Source organism: Lampetra fluviatilis, unplaced genomic scaffold (genome assembly GCF_964198595.1).
Source record: "Lampetra fluviatilis unplaced genomic scaffold, kcLamFluv1.1 SCAFFOLD_1329, whole genome shotgun sequence".
NCBI lineage: Eukaryota > Metazoa > Chordata > Hyperoartia > Petromyzontiformes > Petromyzontidae > Lampetra > Lampetra fluviatilis.
The window spans coordinates 171-19,754 of record NW_027621685.1 but is presented as its reverse complement, the minus strand read 5'-3'; the positions used below and the strand labels follow the sequence as shown (position 1 = coordinate 19,754).

At 59.7% G+C, this 19,584-nt stretch overlaps 1 protein-coding gene across 1 annotated transcript; it reads left to right on the top strand.

Moving 5' to 3' along the window:
• Positions 1–494: 494 nt before the first annotated feature.
• On the top strand, positions 495–18,971 carry BAZ1B (bromodomain adjacent to zinc finger domain 1B; the record flags this gene model as incomplete). The annotated part of the gene is given in 13 exon segments (XM_078885750.1): positions 495–552; positions 1,185–1,306; positions 5,794–7,716; positions 7,718–7,883; positions 7,998–8,143; positions 10,053–10,281; positions 10,451–10,543; positions 12,226–12,502; positions 13,074–13,249; positions 15,319–15,385; positions 16,817–16,915; positions 18,652–18,808; positions 18,846–18,971. Coding segments are annotated over 13 exon segments (3,639 nt in total), but the record flags the coding sequence as incomplete, so codon positions are not given.
• Positions 18,972–19,584: the final 613 nt, after the last annotated feature.

Genomic DNA, 19,584 nt, shown 5'->3' with positions numbered 1-19,584 from the left:
GCCCCACTGCCACCATGCCCACCACCCACCACCACTACCTCACCCCACTACCACCTCGCCCACCAGCCACCACCACCACCTCGCCCCACTACCACCGTGCCCACCAGCCACCACCACCTCGCCCCACTACCACCGTAACCACCCACCTACCACCCACCACCACGCACGCCCACCACCCACGACCACCACCGTGCCCACCCCCGTTTAATCACATACCAAAATGTAATTACATGACATGTAGTCCGTGTGTGGCGGGATATATAAACTTTGAGGTTGGGGTGTAGATTTGTGCAGTCGTTTCAGGCTGCCGCGCCCGCCGCTATAAGTTATAATGTCACGTTGCAAGCCTCATTTAGGCGCCCCCTTTACCTTGGCGCCCCCCCTAGCTACGCCTCTGCCACCACCCACCACCACACCCACACCCACCCACTACCACGCCCACTCACCACACCCACCACACCCACCCACACCCCGCGTGCCCGCTTGTCCCGCAGGCCGCTCCCTCGCCACCGTCCCCTCGCAAGCGCAAGCGGCGCACCTCCGAGTCCCGGGGCGACGACGACGACGACGACGACGATGAGGTGGTGGTGGTGGGGGTGGCGGGGAAGGGGGTGGAGGGTGATGAGGAGAATAAGAAGCAGCAGCAGCAGAAGAGGAGGAGGGAAGAGGAGGAGGGGGAGGGGGGTGGGGGGGAGGAGGTGAAGAAGAAGAGGAGGAGGAGCCCGAAAGAGGAGGTGGTGAAGAGCCAGAAGATGATAAAGAAGCAGCAGCAGCAGCAGCAGAAGAATCGGAAGCAGCAGCAGCAGCAGAAGAATCGGAAGCAGCAGCAGCAGCAGCAGCAGGAGCAGCAGCAGGAGGAGGGGGAGGAGGAAAAGAGGAGGATGAGACGGAAGAAAAAGAGGAGGAGGAGGGAGAATGATGATGATGATGATGGGAAGGAAAAGAAATCCGCGCAGCCCGCGGGGATCGTTTGCTCGTCGCTCAACGGGGCGATCGCCCACCATCGTCTTGAGCTCCACCACCACCACGTCGTCGTCGGAGTCGTCGGAGTCGTCGGAGTCGTCGGACGGAGACACGATCGCCGCGATCCTGCGTCGTGTCGCTAGGGGCGACAGGAAGAGGTCCGGGTCGAGCGTTTCTTCCTCCTCGTCCACCACCTCGTCCACCACCTCGTCCGCGAGAAGGAGGAGGAGGCAGCAGCAGTTGTCACCCAACAAGAAGGGCAAGGGGGGAGTGGTGGTGGTGGGTGGGGGGGGCGGCGGGGCAGGAGGACAGACGCAAGGGGGGGAAGTCAACTATCACGCAGGTGAATGCTGTTGGTGAACGTGACGTGACGTGAACGTGACGTGAACGTGTCGTCAACGTGTCGTCAACGTGTCGTCAACGTGTCGTGAACGTGACGTGAACGTGTCGTCAACGTGTCGTCAACGTGTCGTCAACGTGTCGTGAACGTGTCGTCAACGTGTCGTCAACGTGTCGTGAACGTGACGTGAACGTGTCGTGAACGTGTCTGTGAACGTGTCGTCAACGTGTCGTCAACGTGTCGTGAACGTGTCGTGAACGTGTCGTGAACGTGTCGTGAACGTGTCGTGAACGTGTCGTCAGCGTGTCGTGAGCGTGTCGTGAGCGTGTCGTGAGCGTGTCGTGAGCGTGTCGTGAACGTGTCGTGAACGTGTCGTGAACGTGTCGTCAACGTGTCGTCAGCGTGTCGTGAGCGTGACGTGAGCGTGTCGTGAGCGTGTCGTGAACGTGACGTGAACGTGTCGTGAACGTGTCGTGAACGTGTCGTGAACGTGTCGTGAGCGTGTCGTGAGCGTGTCGTCAGCGTGTCGTGAGCGTGTCGTGAGCGTGTCGTGAACGTGTCGTGAGCGTGTCGTGAGCGTGTCGTCAGCGTGTCGTGAGCGTGTCGTGAGCGTGTCGTGAGCGTGTCTGTGAGCGTGTCGTGAACGTGTCGTGAACGTGTCGTGAACGTGTCGTGAACGTGTCGTGAGCGTGTCGTGAGCGTGACGTGAGCGTGTCGTGAGCGTGTCGTGAGCGTGTCGTGAGCGTGTCGTGAACGTGTCGTGAACGTGTCGTGAACGTGTCGTGAACGTGTCGTGAACGTGTCGTGAACGTGTCTGTGAACGTGTCTGTGAACGTGTCGTCAACGTGTCGTGAACGTGTCGTCAACGTGTCGTGAACGTGTCGTGAGCGTGTCGTGAGCGTGTCGTGAGCGTGTCGTGAGCGTGTCGTGAGCGTGTCTGTGAGCGTGTCGTGAGCGTGTCGTGAGCGTGTCTGTGAGCGTGTCGTGAGCGTGTCGTGAGCGTGTCGTGAGCGTGTCTGTGAGCGTGTCGTGAGCGTGTCGTGAGCGTGTCGTGAGCGTGTCGTGAGCGTGTCGTGAGCGTGTCGTGAGCGTGACGTGAGCGTGTCGTGAGCGTGTCGTGAGCGTGTCGTGAGCGTGTCGTGAATGTGTCTGTGAACTGCGGCCAGCTAGAGGCGGGCTGGGGGATCATTGTGTGTGAGTGCGTGTGTAGGTGCTGCTACGCTCTGTCTGTGAAACTACACGGGGGAGCTTTGTCTGTGTGTCTTTAGGCTGTGGTAGTGGTGGTAGTGGTGGTAATGATGATGGTAGTGGTGATGATGGTAATCGTGGTAGTGGTGATAATGGTGATGGTAGTGGTGATGTTAATGGTGGTGGTGATGATGATGATGGTAATAGTGGGAGTGGTGATTGGTAGTGGTGGTAATGATGATGATGGTGATGATGTTGGTAGTGGTGATGATTTTGGTGGTGATGATGTTAATGGTGGTGGAAATGATGATGATGGTGATGGTGATTGGTAGTGAGGCGGGCTGGGGGATCATTGTGTGAGTGTGTGTAGGTGCTGCTATGCTCTACTAAGGGTATTGCCCTTAGTCTGTGAAACTACACGGGGGAGCTTTGTCTGTGTGTCTTTAGGCTGTGGCAGTGGTGGTAGTGGTGGTGGTGGTAGTGGTGATGATGGTAATGGTGGTAGTGGTGATGGTAGTGGTAGTGGTGATGATGGTAATGGTGGGAGTGGTGATTGGTAGTGGTAGTGGTGATGATGGTAATGGTGGTAGTGGTGATGGTAGTGGTAGTGGTGATGATGGTAATGGTGGTAGTGGTGGTGGTGGTAGTGGTGATGATGGTAATGGTGGTAGTGGTGATGGTAGTGGTAGTGGTGATGATGGTAATGGTGGGAGTGGTGATTGGTAGTGGTAGTGGTGATGATGGTAATGGTGGTAGTGGTGATGGTAGTGGTAGTGGTGATGATGGTAATGGTGGTAGTGGTGGTGGTGGTAGTGGTGATGATGGTAATGGTGGTAGTGGTGATGGTAGTGGTAGTGGTGATGATGGTAATGGTGGGAGTGGTGATTGGTAGTGGTAGTGGTGATGATGGTAATGGTGGTAGTGGTGGTGGTGGTAGTGGTGATGATGGTAATGGTGGTAGTGGTGATGGTAGTGGTAGTGGTGATGATGGTAATGGTGGGAGTGGTGATTGGTAGTGGTAGTGGTGATGATGGTAATGGTGGGAGTGGTGATGGTAGTGGTAGTGGTGATGATGGTAATGGTGGTAGTGGTGGTGGTGGTAGTGGTGATGATGGTAATGGTGGTAGTGGTGATGGTAGTGGTAGTGGTGATGATGGTAATGGTGGTAGTGGTGATGGTAGTGGTAGTGGTGATGATGGTAATGGTGGGAGTGGTGGTGGTGGTAGTGGTGATGATGGTAATGGTGGTAGTGGTGATGGTAGTGGTAGTGGTGATGATGGTAATGGTGGTAGTGGTGATGGTAGTGGTAGTGGTGATGATGGTAATGGTGGGAGTGGTGATTGGTAGTGGTAGTGGTGATGATGGTAATGGTGGTAGTGGTGATGGTAGTGGTAGTGGTGATGATGGTAATGGTGGGAGTGGTGATTGGTAGTGGTAGTGGTGATGATGGTAATGGTGGTAGTGGTGATGGTAGTGGTAGTGGTGATGATGGTAATGGTGGTAGTGGTGGTGGTGGTAGTGGTGATGATGGTAATGGTGGTAGTGGTGATGGTAGTGGTAGTGGTGATGATGGTAATGGTGGTAGTGGTGATGGTAGTGGTAGTGGTGATGATGGTAATGGTGGGAGTGGTGGTGGTGGTAGTGGTGATGATGGTAATGGTGGTAGTGGTGATGGTAGTGGTAGTGGTGATGATGGTAATGGTGGGAGTGGTGATTGGTAGTGGTAGTGGTGATGATGGTAATGGTGGGAGTGGTGATGGTAGTGGTAGTGGTGATGATGGTAATGGTGATGGTAGTGGTAGTGGTGATGATGGTAATGGTGGTAGTGGTGGTGGTGGTAGTGGTGATGATGGTAATGGTGGGAGTGGTGATTGGTAGTGGTAGTGGTGATGATGGTAATGGTGGGAGTGGTGATGGTAGTGGTAGTGGTGATGATGGTAATGGTGGTAGTGGTGATGGTAGTGGTAGTGGTGATGATGGTAATGGTGGGAGTGGTGATGGTAGTGGTAGTGGTGATGATGGTAATGGTGGGAGTGGTGATTGGTAGTTGTAGTGGTGATGATGGTAATGGTGGTAGTGGTGGTGGTGGTAGTGGTGATGATGGTAATGGTGGTAGTGGTGATGGTGGTGGTGGTAGTGGTGATGATGGTAATGGTGGTAGTGGTGGTGGTGGTAGTGGTGATGATGGTAATGGTGGGAGTGGTGATTGGTAGTGGTAGTGGTGATGATGGTAATGGTGGTAGTGGTGGTGGTGGTGGTAGTGGTGATGATGGTAATGGTGGGAGTGGTGATGGTAGTGGTAGTGGTGATGATGGTAATGGTGGTAGTGGTGGTGGTAGTGGTAGTGGTGATGATGGTAATGGTGGGAGTGGTGATGGTAGTGGTAGTGGTGATGATGGTAATGGTGGGAGTGGTGATGGTAGTGGTAGTGGTGATGATGGTAATGGTGGGAGTGGTGGTGATGGTAGTGGTAGTGGTGATGATGGTAATGGTGGTAGTGGTGGTGGTAGTGGTGATGATGGTAATGGTGGTAGTGGTGATGGTAGTGGTAGTGGTGATGATGGTAATGGTGGTAGTGGTGATGGTAGTGGTAGTGGTGATGATGGTAATGGTGGTAGTGGTGGTGGTGGTGGTGGTGGTGATGATGATGGTAATGGTGGTAGTGGTGATGGTAGTGGTAGTGGTGATGATGATGGTAATGGTGGGAGTGGTGATTGGTAGTGGTAGTGGTGATGAGGGTAATGGCGGTAGTGGTGAATAGTAGTGGTGATGATGATGATGATTGTGGTAATGATGATGATGGTAATGGTGATTGGTAGTGGTGGTAATGATGATGATGTTGGTGGTGGTGATGTTGGTGGTGGTGGTGGTGATGGTAGTGATGATTATGGTGGTGGTGATGATTATGGTGGTGTTGGTGATGATGTTGGTGGTGGTGATGATGTTGGTGGTGGTGATGTTAATGGTGGTGGTGATGATTATGGTGGTGGTGATGATTATGGTGGTGTTGGTGATGATGTTGGTGGTGATGATTATGTTGGTGATGGTGACGATGTTAATGGTGGTGGTGGTGATGTTGGTGATGGTGGTGGTGATGGTGACGATGATGGTGGTGGTGATGGTGATGTTAATGGTGGTGATGGTGGTAATGATGGTGGTAATGATGTTCATGGTGATGGTGATGTGAATGGTGGTGGTGATGATTATGGCGGTGTTGGTGATGGTATTGATGTTAATGGTGATGGTGATGTTGGTAATGATGTTCATGGTGATGCTGGTGTTAACATTGGCGGTTACCGCAGGTGCCCGGCTCGGCTTTGGCAAAGCTCAAGTCGACCGGCGTCAAATCCACCACCGCTCCCTCGTCACCGTCGACCACCGCCACCAAGAAGAAGCAGCTCAAGAAGCAGCCGAAGGAGGGGGGGGTGGTGGTGACGACCACCACCACCGCCGCCACGGCCGCGGCAAAACCCAAACCCAAAAGCCCGGCGCCCGGCAACAAACCGGCTACGGTGGAGATAAAGCCGAAGCGGAAACACCGGCGAAAGGAGGGGGAGGAGGTCGGTGATGCAGCCAAGAAACGCCGGCCCAAGCCGCCGGTCGCCACGGCAAAGAAGAAGTCCGTCACGACGCCCGGCAAAACCAAGAAGCAGCCGGTGTTGCCGGTGGCGGCGGTGGCGGCGGTGTCCGTGGCCGCCACGCCCGGCAAGAAGAAGCTGAAACAGCTGACGCTGCTGCAGCTCGGCTGCCGGAACCTGTCGTCGCCAGCTTCTCCCGTGGCCAAGAAGTTCCTCTTGACGCCCGTCAAGCAGGGCGGGGTTGCCGCTGCTGCTTCGCCTGTGAAGAAGGTCACGGTGTCGCCCGCTAAGAAGGGCGTGGCGTCGCCTGGCAAGAAGGGCGTGGCGTCGCCTGGCAAGAAGGGCGTGGCGTCACCCGCTAAGAAGGCTTCGGCGTCGCTTGTCAAGAAGGTGGTGACGGTGTCACTCGGCAAGAAAAGCATGGTGTCGCCTGGCAAGAAGGTCACGGTGTCGCTCGGCAAGAAGGTCACGGGGTCACCCGCTAAGAAGGTCACGGCGTCGCCCGGCAAGAAGGCCACGGCCTCGCCCGCTAAGAAGGGCGTCACGGCCTCGCCCGGCAAGAAGGTCACGGGGTCACCCGCTAAGAAGGTCACGGTGTCGCTCGGCAAGAAGGTCACGGCCTCGCCCGCTAAGAAGGGCGTCACGGCCTCGCCCGGCAAGAAGGTCACGGGGTCACCCGCTAAGAAGGTCGCGGCGTCGTCCGGCAAGAAGGCCACGGCATCGTCCGGCAAGAAGCCCAGGGCGTCGTCCGGCAAAAAGCGCGCGGCCTTGCCCGGCAAGAAGGCCGCGGCACGGCCCGCCAAGAAGAAGGCCTCGGCGTCCCCCGCCAAGAAGAAGGCCGTCGCCACCGCCACCGCCCCGTCGTCGTCGCCCGCCAAGAAGAAGTCCACCGTCGCGGCGTTGCTCGCCAGGAAGCAGTCCACCGTCACATCGTCCCCCGGTAAGAAGTCGCCCGCGGCTGCGTCGTCGTCGGCGTCCACCCCCTGCGGCAAGCAGGGCTCGGCGTCGCCCTCCAAGGCGCGCGTGCGTCTCTCCCTGCTCCACCCGGCGGCCGCGCGCCTCCTCTCGTTCCAGCGACAGTTCGCCGGCCGCTCCGACAAGCGCCACGCGCTGTCCGTGCTGCTGGCGCGGGCAGCGCGCGAACTCTGGCGGGCCGACCAGCGCGCCGCCCTCCCCCCCGAGCTGCGGGAGGCCGTCGAGCGCCGCCGACGGGCCCAGCTGGAGCGCCGTCGGCTGGCGCTGCTCCCCGCCGAGGAGCGGGCGCGCGAGGCCGAACGCCGTCGCGAGGAGGCCCGTCTGCGCGTCCTGGAACGGGCCCGGGAGCGGCGGGCACGCGAGCGCCGTCTTCGGCTGCGTCACGAGGACCAGGCCCTGCCGGCGCTGGCGGCTGCAGCCGCGGCCGACGACGACGGGGGCCTCCCCGGCGGTCCCCAGCGGTCGCTGCCGGCGCCTCGAGCCGTCGACACGCCCGAGCGGGTGCCCAACGCGCTGTTCGGCGACGTGGCGATGGTTGCCGAGTTCCTCGCCTGCTTCTCGGGGCTGCTGGCGCCCGGGGCCGGTGCCGGAGCGCCACCCGTCGCGACGGCGCGGGCGCTGATGGCGGCGCTGGCGAGCGGGGGGCGGCACCACCGGTTGCGCGGACTGCCCGGTGCGTCGGGTGCTGGTGACGCTGCTGCAGACGCTGGTGCAGGACCGGTCCTCGGAGCGTCTAGCCGAGCTCGGGGTGCGCCTCTCGGAGCTGGCGCTCACGCCGCACTCGGCGTACGAGGTGGCGCGGCTTTGCCTGCGCGGCACAGGCGGTGCCGGGGGAGGTGGTGGAGGGGGTGGGGGGGGAGGGGGAGGGGGGGGGAGAGGCGGCGGTGGTGCCGGTGGTGGCTCCGGTGGGGATGGCGCCAGCGATAGTTCGGGGGAACGAGGTGGTGGTGGAGGTGGTGGGGAGGAGGAGGTGGAGGAGGTGGAGGAGGCGCTGCTGGAGAAGATGGAAGTGAGCGAGATGGCCGAGCTGGAGCCCGCCGAGAAGTTATCGCTCCTCGTGGCGCTGTGTCACCGGCTGCTCGACACGTTCTCGGCGCAGGTGAGTGGGTGGGTGGGTGGGTGTGTGGGTGAGTGTGTGGGTGAGTGAGTGAGTGGGGTGGGTGTGTGGGTGAGTGGGTGAGTGGGTGAGTGAGTGAGTGGGGTGGGTGAGTGGGTGAGTGGGTGAGTGGGTGAGCGGGGTGAGCGGGTGAGCGGGTGGGCGGGTGGGCGGGTGAGTGAGCGGGCGGGTGGGCGGGTGAGTGGGTGGGTGGGTGGGTGGGTGTGTGGGTGTGTGTGTGGGTGGGTGGGTGGGGAGTGGGTGGGTCGGTGGGTGGGTGGGGAGTGGGTGGGTCGGTGGGTGTGTGGGTGAGTGGGTGTGTGTGGGTGGGTGGGTGGGTGGGTGGGTGAGTGAGTGAGTGGGTGGGTGAGTGAGTGAGTGGGTGAGTGAGTGAGTGGGTGAGTGGGTGAGTGAGTGAGTGGGTGAGTGGGTGAGTGAGTGAGTGAGTGGGTGGGTGAGTGGGTGAGTGGGTGGGTGGGTGAGTGGGTGGGTGAGTGGGTGGGTGGGTGAGTGGGTGGGTGGGTGGGTGGGTGAGTGGGTGGGTGGGTGGGTGAGTGGGTGGGTGAGTGAGTGAGTGAGTGGGTGAGTGGGTGGGTGGGTGAGTGGGTGAGTGGGTGAGTGGGTGAGTGAGTGAGTGGGGTGAGTGAGTGAGTGGGGTGAGTGGGTGAGTGAGTGGGGTGGGTGAGTGAGTGGGTGAGTGGGTGGGTGTGTGGGTGTGTGGGTGAGTGAGTGAGTGGGTGAGTGGGGTGGGTGGGTGTGTGGGGTGGGTGGGTGGGTGAGTGGGTGAGTGAGTGAGTGGGTGAGTGAGTGAGTGGGTGAGTGAGTGAGTGGGTGAGTGAGTGAGTGGGTGGGTGGGTGTGTGGGGTGGGTGGGTGAGTGGGTGGGTGGGTGGGTGGGCGAGTGAGTGAGTGGGTGAGTGAGTGAGTGAGTGGGTGGGTGAGTGAGTGAGTGAGTGGGTGGGTGGGTGGGTGTGTGGGGTGGGTGGGTGGGTGGGTGAGTGAGTGAGTGGGTGGGCGGGTGAGTGGGTGGGTGGGTGGGCGGGTGAGCGAGTGAGTGAGTGGGTGGGTGGGTGGGTGAGTGAGTGAGTGGGGTGGGTGTGTGGGGTGAGTAGGTGGGCGGGCGAGTGGGTGTGTGGGCGGGCGGGTGTGTGGGGTGGGCGGGTGGGTGGGTGTGCGGGTGGGTGGGCGGGTGGGTGGGTCGGTGGGCGGGTGAGTGGGTGGGTGGGCGGGCGAGCGGGTGGGCGGGCGGGCGAGTGGGCGGGCGGGCGAGTGGGCGGGCGGGCGAGTGGGCGGGCGGGCGAAGTGGGCGGGCGGGCGAGTGGGCGGGCGGGCGAGTGGGGTGGGCGGGCGTGTGGGGTGGGTGGGTGGGTGGGTGGGTGGGTCGGTGGGTGGGTGGGTGGGTGGGTCGGTGGGTCGGTGGGTCGGTGGGTGGGTGTGTGGGGTGGGTGGGTCGGTGGGTGGGTGGGTCGGTGGGTGGGTGGGTCGGTGGGGTGGGTGGGTCGGTGGGTGGGTGGGTCGGTGGGTGGGTGGGTCGGTGGGTGGGTGGGTCGGTGGGTGGGTGGGTGGGTCGGTGGGTGGGTGGGTCGGTGAGTGGTTGGGTGGGTGAGTGGGTGGGTGGGTCGGTGGGTGAGTGGGTGGGTCGGTGGGTCGGTGAGCGGGTGGGTGAGCGGGTGGGTGGGCGGGTGAGTGGGTGGGTGAATGGGTGGGTGAGTGTGTGGGTGGGTGAGTAGGTGGGTGGGTGGGTGTGTGAGTAGTTTGGTGGGTGGGTGTGTGAGTGGGTGGGTGTGTGAGTGGGTGGGTCGGTGAGGTGGTTGGGTGAGCGAGTGGGTGTGCGAGTGTGTGTGTGTGTGCGTGTGCGTATGTGTGAGCATGTGTGTGCGCGTGTGCGTGTCTAACCTTCCCCCCGCCCCCAGGACCACGTGGAGGAGCTGCAGCAGAAGGCCGGGGAGCTGTGGAAGGAGCGAATCGCCGCGCTCAGGGAGGCAAACGAGCGCAAGCGGGCGGAGAAGACGCGGAAGGAGCTCGGCACCGGCAACGCCGACGGCAACGCCGGCAACGCCGACGGCAACGCTGCCGGCAACGACGAACCACCACAGCCCCTGAAGGCTCACAACGGCCACAAGCGCAAAGACGGGACCCCGGGTGAGGGACGGTGTGGCCGGGGAGAAGCTTGCGTCGGCGTCAGCGGCTGAACGATTCGGGGAAAATGTTTGCGGTCGCACCGCTTCGGAGAATGCTTCGAATTTGTTACGCGTCGTGTGTTGCCCTCAACGCGTCTCCTCTGCCTCTGCCTCCTCCCCTCACCCCGTAGGTAAGAAGGGACCGCTGCTGACGCCCCCTGGGAGGGGTGGCACCATCTGTTGGCCCGTCCTGGCCAAGGCCACCAGCGTGGCCAACGGTGCAGGTGAGAGTGGCACCCTCACCGCCGACGCCGCCGCCTGTCTGTGGACATTGTCCATGAACCCTAGCGGGTGACGATGGTCCCTAGCGGGTGACTCTAGCGACGGTCCCCAGCGGGTGACTCTAGCGATGGTTCCTAGCGGGTGACTCTAGCGATGGACCCTAGCGGGTGACTCTAGCGATGGTCCCTAGCGGGTGACTCTAGCGATGGTCCCTAGCGGGTGACTCTAGCGATGGTCCCTAGCGGGTGACGATGGTCCCTAGCGGGTGACTCTAGCGATGGTACCTAGCGGGTGACTCTAGCGATGGTCCCTAGCGGGTGACTCTAGCGATGGTCCCTAGCGGGTGACTCTAGCGACGGTCCCCAGCGGGTGACTCTAGCGATGGTCCCTAGCGGGTGACTCTAGCGATGGACCCTAGCGGGTGACTCTAGCGATGGTCCCTAGCGGGTGACTCTAGCGATGGTCCCTAGCGGGTGACTCTAGCGATGGTCCCTAGCGGGTGACGATGGTCCCTAGCGGGTGACTCTAGCGATGGTCCCTAGCGGGTGACTCTAGCGATGGTCCCTAGCGGGTGACTCTAGCGATGGACCCTAGCGGGTGACTCTAGCGATGGTCCCTAGCGGGTGACTCTAGCGATGGTCCCTAGCGGGTGACTCTAGCGATGGTCCCTAGCGGGTGACTCTAGCGATGGTCCCTAGCGGGTGACTCTAGCGATGGTCCCTAGCGGGTGACTCTAGCGATGATCCCTAGCGGGTGACTCTAGCGATGGTCCCTAGCGGGTGACTCTATAGATGGTCCCTAGCGGGTGACTCTAGCGATGGTCCCTAGCGGGTGACTCTAGCGATGGTCCCTAGCGGGTGACTCTAGCGATGAACCCTAGCGCGTGACTCTAGCGATGGTCCCTAGCGGGTGACTCTAGCGATGGTCCCTAGCGGGTGACTCTAGCGATGGTCCCTAGCGGGTGACTCTAGCGATGGTCCCTAGCGCGTGACTCTAGCGATGGTCCCTAGCGGGTGACTCTAGCGATGGTCCCTAGCGGGTGACTCTAGCGATGGTCCCTAGCGGGTGACTCTAGCGATGGTCCCTAGCGGGTGACTCTAGCGATGGTCCCTAGCGGGTGACTCTAGCGATGGTCCCTAGCGGGTGACTCTAGCGATGGTCCCGAGTATCGGGTAGGGTACGGGTATCGGGTAGGGTACGGGTATCGGGTAGGGTACGGGTTTCGGGTAGGGTACGGGTTTCGGGTAGGGTACGGGTATCGGTTAAGGTATCGGGTAGGGTACGGGTATCGGTTAAGGTATCGGGTAGGGTACGGGTATCGGTTAAGGTATCGGGTAGGGTACAGGTATCGGTTAAGGTATCGGGTAGGGTACGGGTATCGGTTAAGGTATCGGGTAGGGTACGGGTATCGGTTAAGGTATCGGGTAGGGTACGAGTATCGGGTAGGGTACGGGTATCGGGTAGGGTACGGGTATCGGGTAGGGTACGGGTATCGGGTAGGGTACGGGTAGCCGGGTATCGGGTAGGGTACGGGTATCGGGTAGGGTACGGGTATCGGGTAGGGTACGGGTAGCCGGGTATCGGGTAGGGTACGGGTATCGGGTAGGGTAACGGGGGTAGGGTACGGGTATCGGGTACCCGCTTGCGACCTCTGCATGACCCCCTGTCGTCACCTTTGCTCCAGACTCCCCCGTCACCGCCGCCGCCGCCGTCACCGTCACCGGCGCGGACTCCGAGGACCTCCTGAGCGTGGTGAAGAGCCGGCGCTTGCAGGCTCTGCTCGCCAAGAGCGAGCGGGAGGCCCGTGCGAGCGCCGAGCGCCAGCGGGCAGCGGCCGCGGCGCTGGCGGAGCGGGACCGGCGCCAGCGGCAGGCCGCCGAGAAGGCCTTCGCCGACGGCGTCGCCAGGGCCAAGCTGGTGCTCAGACGCCCATCGCTGGGTACCGATCGTAACCACAGCAGGTGGGTGGTGGTGGGAGGGGGTGGGGAGGGGGGAGTGAGGGGGGGGAGGGTGGTGGTGGGGAGGGTGGGGGGGTGGTGGGTGGGGGGGTTGAGGAGGAGATGCAGGGGGGGGAGGAGGAGAGGTGGGGGGGAGGAAGAGGCGGGGGAGAGGATGAGGTGGGGGGGAGGAGGGGGGGGGGTGGGGGAGGGGGGGTTGGAGAGGTGAGGAGGAGAGGTGGGGGGGGGGAGGAGGGGAGGAGAGGTGGGGGGAGAGGAGAGGTGGGGGGGGGGGAGGATGACGTGGGGGGGTAGAGGAGGAGAGGTGGGAGAGGTGGGGGGGGGGTGGAGGAGGTGGGGGGGAGGAGGAGGTGGGGGGGAGGAGGAGGTGGGGGGGGGAGGAGGTGGGGGGGAGGAGGAGGAGAGGTGGGGGTGCCACTAACACACACACAGTGTGACCCACACACACACACAGTGTCACTAACCCACAGTCTCACACACACACAGTGTGACCCACACACAGTGTGACCCACACACACACAGTGTCACTAACCCACAGTCTCACACACGCGCGCACACTGCTGTGTCACTGCAGGTACTGGCTCTTCTCGGATGCTGTGCCCGGTCTCTACGTGGAGAAGGGCTGGGCCCACGCCTCCATGACCTACAGCTTCAGCCTGCCTAGTTCCAACAAGAACAGAGGAAGAGGTGGTGGTGGAGGTGGTGGTGGAGGTGGTGGTGGAGGTGGTGGTGGAGTTGACGACAATGACAGTAAGGATATCCACACTGCCTCTCGCACGGAATGCAACTATGAGTGTACTGCGTGTGTACTGTGTGTGTACTCTGTTGTGTGTACTGTGTGCTGTGTACTGCGTGTGTACTCTGTTGTGCGTGTGTGTGTACTGCGTGTGTACTCTGTTGTGTGTACTCTGTTGTGCGTGTGTGTACTGCGTGTGTACTCTGTTGTGTGTGTGTGTACTGCGTGTGTACTCTGTTGTGTGTACTGTGTGTGCTGTGTACTGCGTGTGTACTCTGTTGTGCGTGTGTGTGTGTGTACTGCGTGTGTACTCTGTTGTGTGTACTGTGTGTGCTGTGTACTGCGTGTGTACTCTGTTGTGCGTGTGTGTGTACTGCGTGTGTACTGTGTTCGGTGTGTGTGTCCTGTGTGTGTACTCTGTTGTGTGTACTGCGTTCTATGTGTGCACTACCCGTGTGTACTGTGTGTGCACTACCCGTGTGTACTGTGTGTGTACTGTGTTGTGTGTACTGTGCTGTGGGCTGTATACTGTGTTGTGTGTACTGTTTGTGTACTCTGTTGTGTGTGTGTACTGCGTTCTATGTGTGTACTACCCGGGTGTACTGTGTGCTGTGTACCGTATGTGTACTGTGTTGTGTGTACTCTGTTGTGTGTACTGCTTGTGTACTTTGTTGTGTGTGTGTACTGCGTTCTATGTGTGTACTACCCGGGTGTACTGTGTGCTGTGTACCGTATGCGTACTGTGTTGTGTGTACTCTGTTGTGTGTACTGCTTGTGTACTTTGTTGTGTGTGTGTACTACCCGTGTGTACTGTGTGCTGTTGACCGTATGTGTACTGTGTTGTGTGTACTGCGTGTGTATTCTGTTGTGTGTGTGTACTACGTGTTTACTGTGTTGTGTGTACTGTGTGCTGTGTACCGTGTGTGTACTGTGCTGTGTGTGTACTGTGTTGTGTGTGTACTGTGTTCAATGTGTACTGTGTATTGTGTGTGATCCGTGTGTACTGTGTGTTGTGTGTACTGTGTGTTGTGTGTACTGTATGTTGTGTGTGATCCGTGTGTGTACTGTGTGTGTGTACTGTGTGTGTACTGTGTGTGTACTGTGTGTGATCCGCGTGTACTGTGTGTGTGTACTGTGTGTACTGTGTGTGTGTACTGTGTGTGATCCGCGTGTACTGTGTGTGTACTGTGTGTGTACTGTGTGTGTGTGTACTGTGTGTGATCCGCGTGTACTGTGTGTGATCCGCGTGTACTGTGTGTGTGTGCTGTGTGCACTGTGTGTGTGTACTGTGTGTGATCCGCGTGTACTGTGTGTGTGTGCTGTGTGCACTGTGTGTGTGTACTGTGTGTGATCCGCGTGTACTGTGTGTGTGTACTGTGTGTGATCCGCGTGTACTGTGTGTGATCCGTGTGTACTGTGTGTGTGTACTGTGTGTGTGTACTGTGTGTGATCCGCGTGTACTGTGTGTGATCCGTGTGTACTGTGTGTGTGTACTGTGTGTGTGTACTGTGTGTGATCCGCGTGTACTGTGTGTGTGTGCTGTGTGTACTGTGTGTGTGTACTGTGTGTGTGTGTACTGTGTGTGTGTGTACTCTGTGTGTGTACTGTGTGTGTACTGTGTGTGTGTGTACTGTGTGTGTGTACTGTGTGTGTGTGTAGTGTGTGTGTACTGTGTGTGTGCACTGTGTGTGTGTACTGTGTGTGTGTACTGTGTGTGTGTACTGTGTGTGTACTGTGTGTGTGTGTACTGTGTGTGTGTACTGTGTGTGTGTGTAGTGTGTGTGTACTGTGTGTGTGCACTGTGTGTGTGTACTGTGTGTGTGTACTGTGTGTGTGTACTGTGTGTGTGTACTGTGTGTGTGTACTGTGTGTGTGTACTGTGTGTGTGTACTGTGTGTGTACTGTGTGTGTGTACTGTGTGTGTGTACTGTGTGTGTGTGTGTAGTGTGTGTGTGTGTACTGTGTGTGAGTACTGTGTGTGTGTACTGTGTGTGTGTACTGTGTGTGTGTACTGTGTGTGTGTACTGTGTGTGTGTACTGTGTGTGTGTGTGATCCGCGTGTACTGTGTGTGTACTGCGTCAGGCGCTCAGCAGGAGCCCTCCAGCAGGGACATTGAAACAACCGTCCCTCCACAGGGACAGAACCTGTGGTGAGTGCGCTCACCACTTCACTCACCACCACACTCACCACTACACTCACCACTACACTCACCACTACCTACTCCACTCACCACTACACTCACTACTACACTCACCACTTCACTCACCACTTCACTCACCACTTCACTCACCACCACACTCACCACTACACTCACCACTACCTACTACACTCACCACTCACTCACCACTACGCTCACCACTACACTCACCACTACCTACTACACTCACCACTACACTCACCACTACCTACTCCACTCACCACTACACTCACTACTACACTCACCACTTCACTCACCACTTCACTCACCACCACACTCACCACTACCTACTACGCTCACCACTACGCTCACCACTACGCTCACCACTACACTCACCACTACCTACTACACTCACCACTACACTCACCACTACGCTCACCACTACACTCACCACTACCTACTCCACTCACCACTACACTCACTACTACACTCACCACTTCGCTCACCACTTCACTCACCACCACACTCACCACTACCTACTACACTCACCACTCGCTCACCACTACGCTCACCACTACGCTCACCACTACACTCACCACTACCTACTACACTCACCACTACTACGCTCACCACTACACTCACTACTACTACACTCACCACTACCTACTACACTCACCACTACACTCACCACTACGCTCACCACTACACTCACCACTACCTACTACACTCACCACTACGCTCACCACTACGCTCACCACTACACTCACCACTACCTACTACACTCACCGCTACACTCACCACTACACTCACCACTACACTCACCACTACGCTCACCACTACACTCACCACTACCTACTACACTCACCGCTACACTCACCACCACTACACTCACTACTACACTCACCACCACTACACTCACTACTACACTCACCACTACTACACTCACCACTACACTCACCACTACACTCACCACTACACTCACTACTACACTCACCACTACGCTCACCACTTCACTCACCACTCACTCACCACTTCACTCACCACTTCACTCACCACTACACTCCCCACTACTACACTCACCACTACATTCACCACTTCACTCACCACTACACTCCCCACTACTACACTCACCACTACATTCACCACTACATTCACCACTTCACTCACCACTACACTCACCACTACTACGCTCACTACTACCCTCACCACTACTACACTCACCACTACTACACTCACCACTTCACTCACCACTTCACTCACCACTACACCCACCCCCTCGTGTACCGTGCCGGCCTTCATAGGTGCTCGCAAACAGCACTTGCCCCTACAGTCTGTTAAGCCTACCTGGGGGATCTTTGTGTGGTGGGCTCGCTGCTCACAGCACTTGCCGTCACGGTGTTGTTGAGGCTACACGGGGTACCTTTGCCTGCGCCTCGTTCGTAGGTTCGTGTACGAGACAGCGGAGGAGTTGGAGCAGCTGATGCTGAGTCTCCACCCGCAGGGCGTGAGGGAGAGTGCACTCAAAGATCGACTCCAGCAGAAGTGAGCTCGCCCGCTCGCTCGCTCGCTCACCCGCTCGGTCACTCGCTCGCTCACACCGCTCGCTCACCCACTCGCTCACCCACTCGCTCACCCACTCGCTCACCCACCCGCTCGCTCACCCACCCACTCGCTCACCCGCCCGCTCGCTCACCCACCCGCTCACTCACTCACCCACCCGCTCACTCACTCACGCGCTCACTCACTCACTGACCCACCCATTCGCTCACCCACCCGCTCACTCGCTCGCTCACCCCGCTCACTCACTCAACCGCTCACTCACTCACCCACCCGCTCACTCATTCACCCGCTCACTCACTCACTGACCCACCCACTTGCTCACCCACCCACTTACCCATTCACTCACTCACCCACTCACTCTTCGCTCGCTCATCAATTCGCTCAACCACCCACTCGCCTATGTACTCACTAGCTCACTTACCCACCCACTCACTTATCCACTCGCTCGCTCATCCACTTACTCACCCGCTCATCCACTCACCCATTTGCTCACTCACCTACTCATTCACCCACTCACTCACCCACTCGCTCGCTCACCCGCCTGCTCACCCACCCGCTCGCTCACCCGCCCACTCGCTCATTCACTCGCTCACCTATTCACTTACCCGCTCGCTCACTCGATTGCTCACCCGCCCACCTGTTCACTCACTCGCTCACCTGCTCACCCGCCCACTCGCTCACCCATTCACTCACCCGCGTCACCCCCCTCACCCACCCTCACCTCACACCACTCACCCGCCTCACCCCCCTCACTCACCCCACGCACCCTCACCCACCCTCACCTCACACCACTCACCTCACCCACCCTCACCTCACATCACTCACCTCACCCACCCTCACCTCACATCACTCACCCCACCCACCTACCCTCACCACCTCCTCCTCCCCCACCCTCACCTCACACCACCCACCCACCCACACTCACTCCACTCACCCACCCTCACCTCACACCACCCACCCCCCACCCTCACCCACCCCACTCACCCTCCCTCACACCCACCCACTCACCTACTCACCTACTCACCCCCCCTCACCACACACCACTCACCCCCCCTCACCTCACACCACTCACCCCCCCTCACCCCCCCTCACCTCACACCACTCACCCCCCCTCACCTTCACCCACCCTCACACCACTCACCCACCCACCTACTCACCCACCCACCCACCTACTCACCCACCTACCTACTCACCCACCCACCCTCACCCACCCTCACACCACTCACCCACCCACTCACCCACCTACCTACTCACCCACCCTCACCTCACCTCACACCACTCACCCTCACCCACCCTCACCTCACCCCCCTCACTCACACCCACTCAACCACCCTCCCCACCTACTCACCCACCCACCTACTCACCCACCTACCTACTCACCCACCCTCACCCACCCACTCACCCACCCTCACACCACTCACTCACCGCACGCACCCTCACCCACCCTCACACCACTCACCCACCCTCACCTCACCTCACACCACTCACCCGCCTCACCCGCCTCACTCACCCCACGCACCACTCACCCTCACCTCACACCACTCACCCCCCACCCTCACCCACCCCACTCACCCACCCTCACACCCACCCACCCACCTACTCACCTACTCGCCCCCCCTCACACCACTCACCCACCCTCACCTCACACCACTCACCTCACCCCCCCCTCACCTCACACCACTCACCCACCGTCACCACCACCTCCACCCCTCCCCCAGGTACCCAGAGCTTCAGGCGTCCATGGCTCTGTACCGACGCGAGGGGGAGGGGCGGTCACCCCACGACTCCCCGGGGGGCTCTGCCCCCACCCACAGCCCCGAGGTGGGGGGGGCCTCCGAGGTTGTGGGGGGCCCCGAGGTTGTGGGGGGCCCCGAGGTGGGAGGGGGGGCCCGAGGTTGTGGGGGGCCTCGAGGTGGGAGGGGGGGGTCCCCGTGAGGACGTTGGGAGGGCGCTGAGGGGCGACATCATCGACTTTTGCTCTCGCCTACTCAAGGGAGGCCTGGGGGATATGGCTCAACATGGACAGTGGGAACAGCGCGTGAGTCGCCCACCCACCCACCTACTCACCTACCTACTCACCCACCCACTCACCCACCTACTCACCCACCCACCTACCTACTCACCCACCCACCTACCTACTCACCCACCTACCCACTCACCCACCTACCCACTCACCCACCCTACTCACTTACCTACCTACCCACCCACCTACCTACTCACCCACCTACTCACTTACCAACCTACTCACCTACCTACTCACCCACCTACCTACTCACTCATTCACCCACCCAGCTCACCCACCTACTCACCCACCTACTCACCCACCTACTCACTTACCTACCTACTCACCCATCTACCTACCCACCCACCCACTCAACCACCTACCTACCCTCCCACCCTCTCACCCACCTACTCAACCACTCACCTACCCACTCACCACCCCCCCCCCCCACCTACCTACCCACCCACCCACCTATCTATTCACCCACCCACCTACCTACCCTCCCACCTGCTCACCCGCTCACCCATCCACTCACCCACCTACTCACCCACCCACCTACTCACCCACCTACCCACCCACCTACTCACCCACCCACCTACCTACTCACCCACCTACCCACCCACCTACTCACCCACCCACCTACTCACCC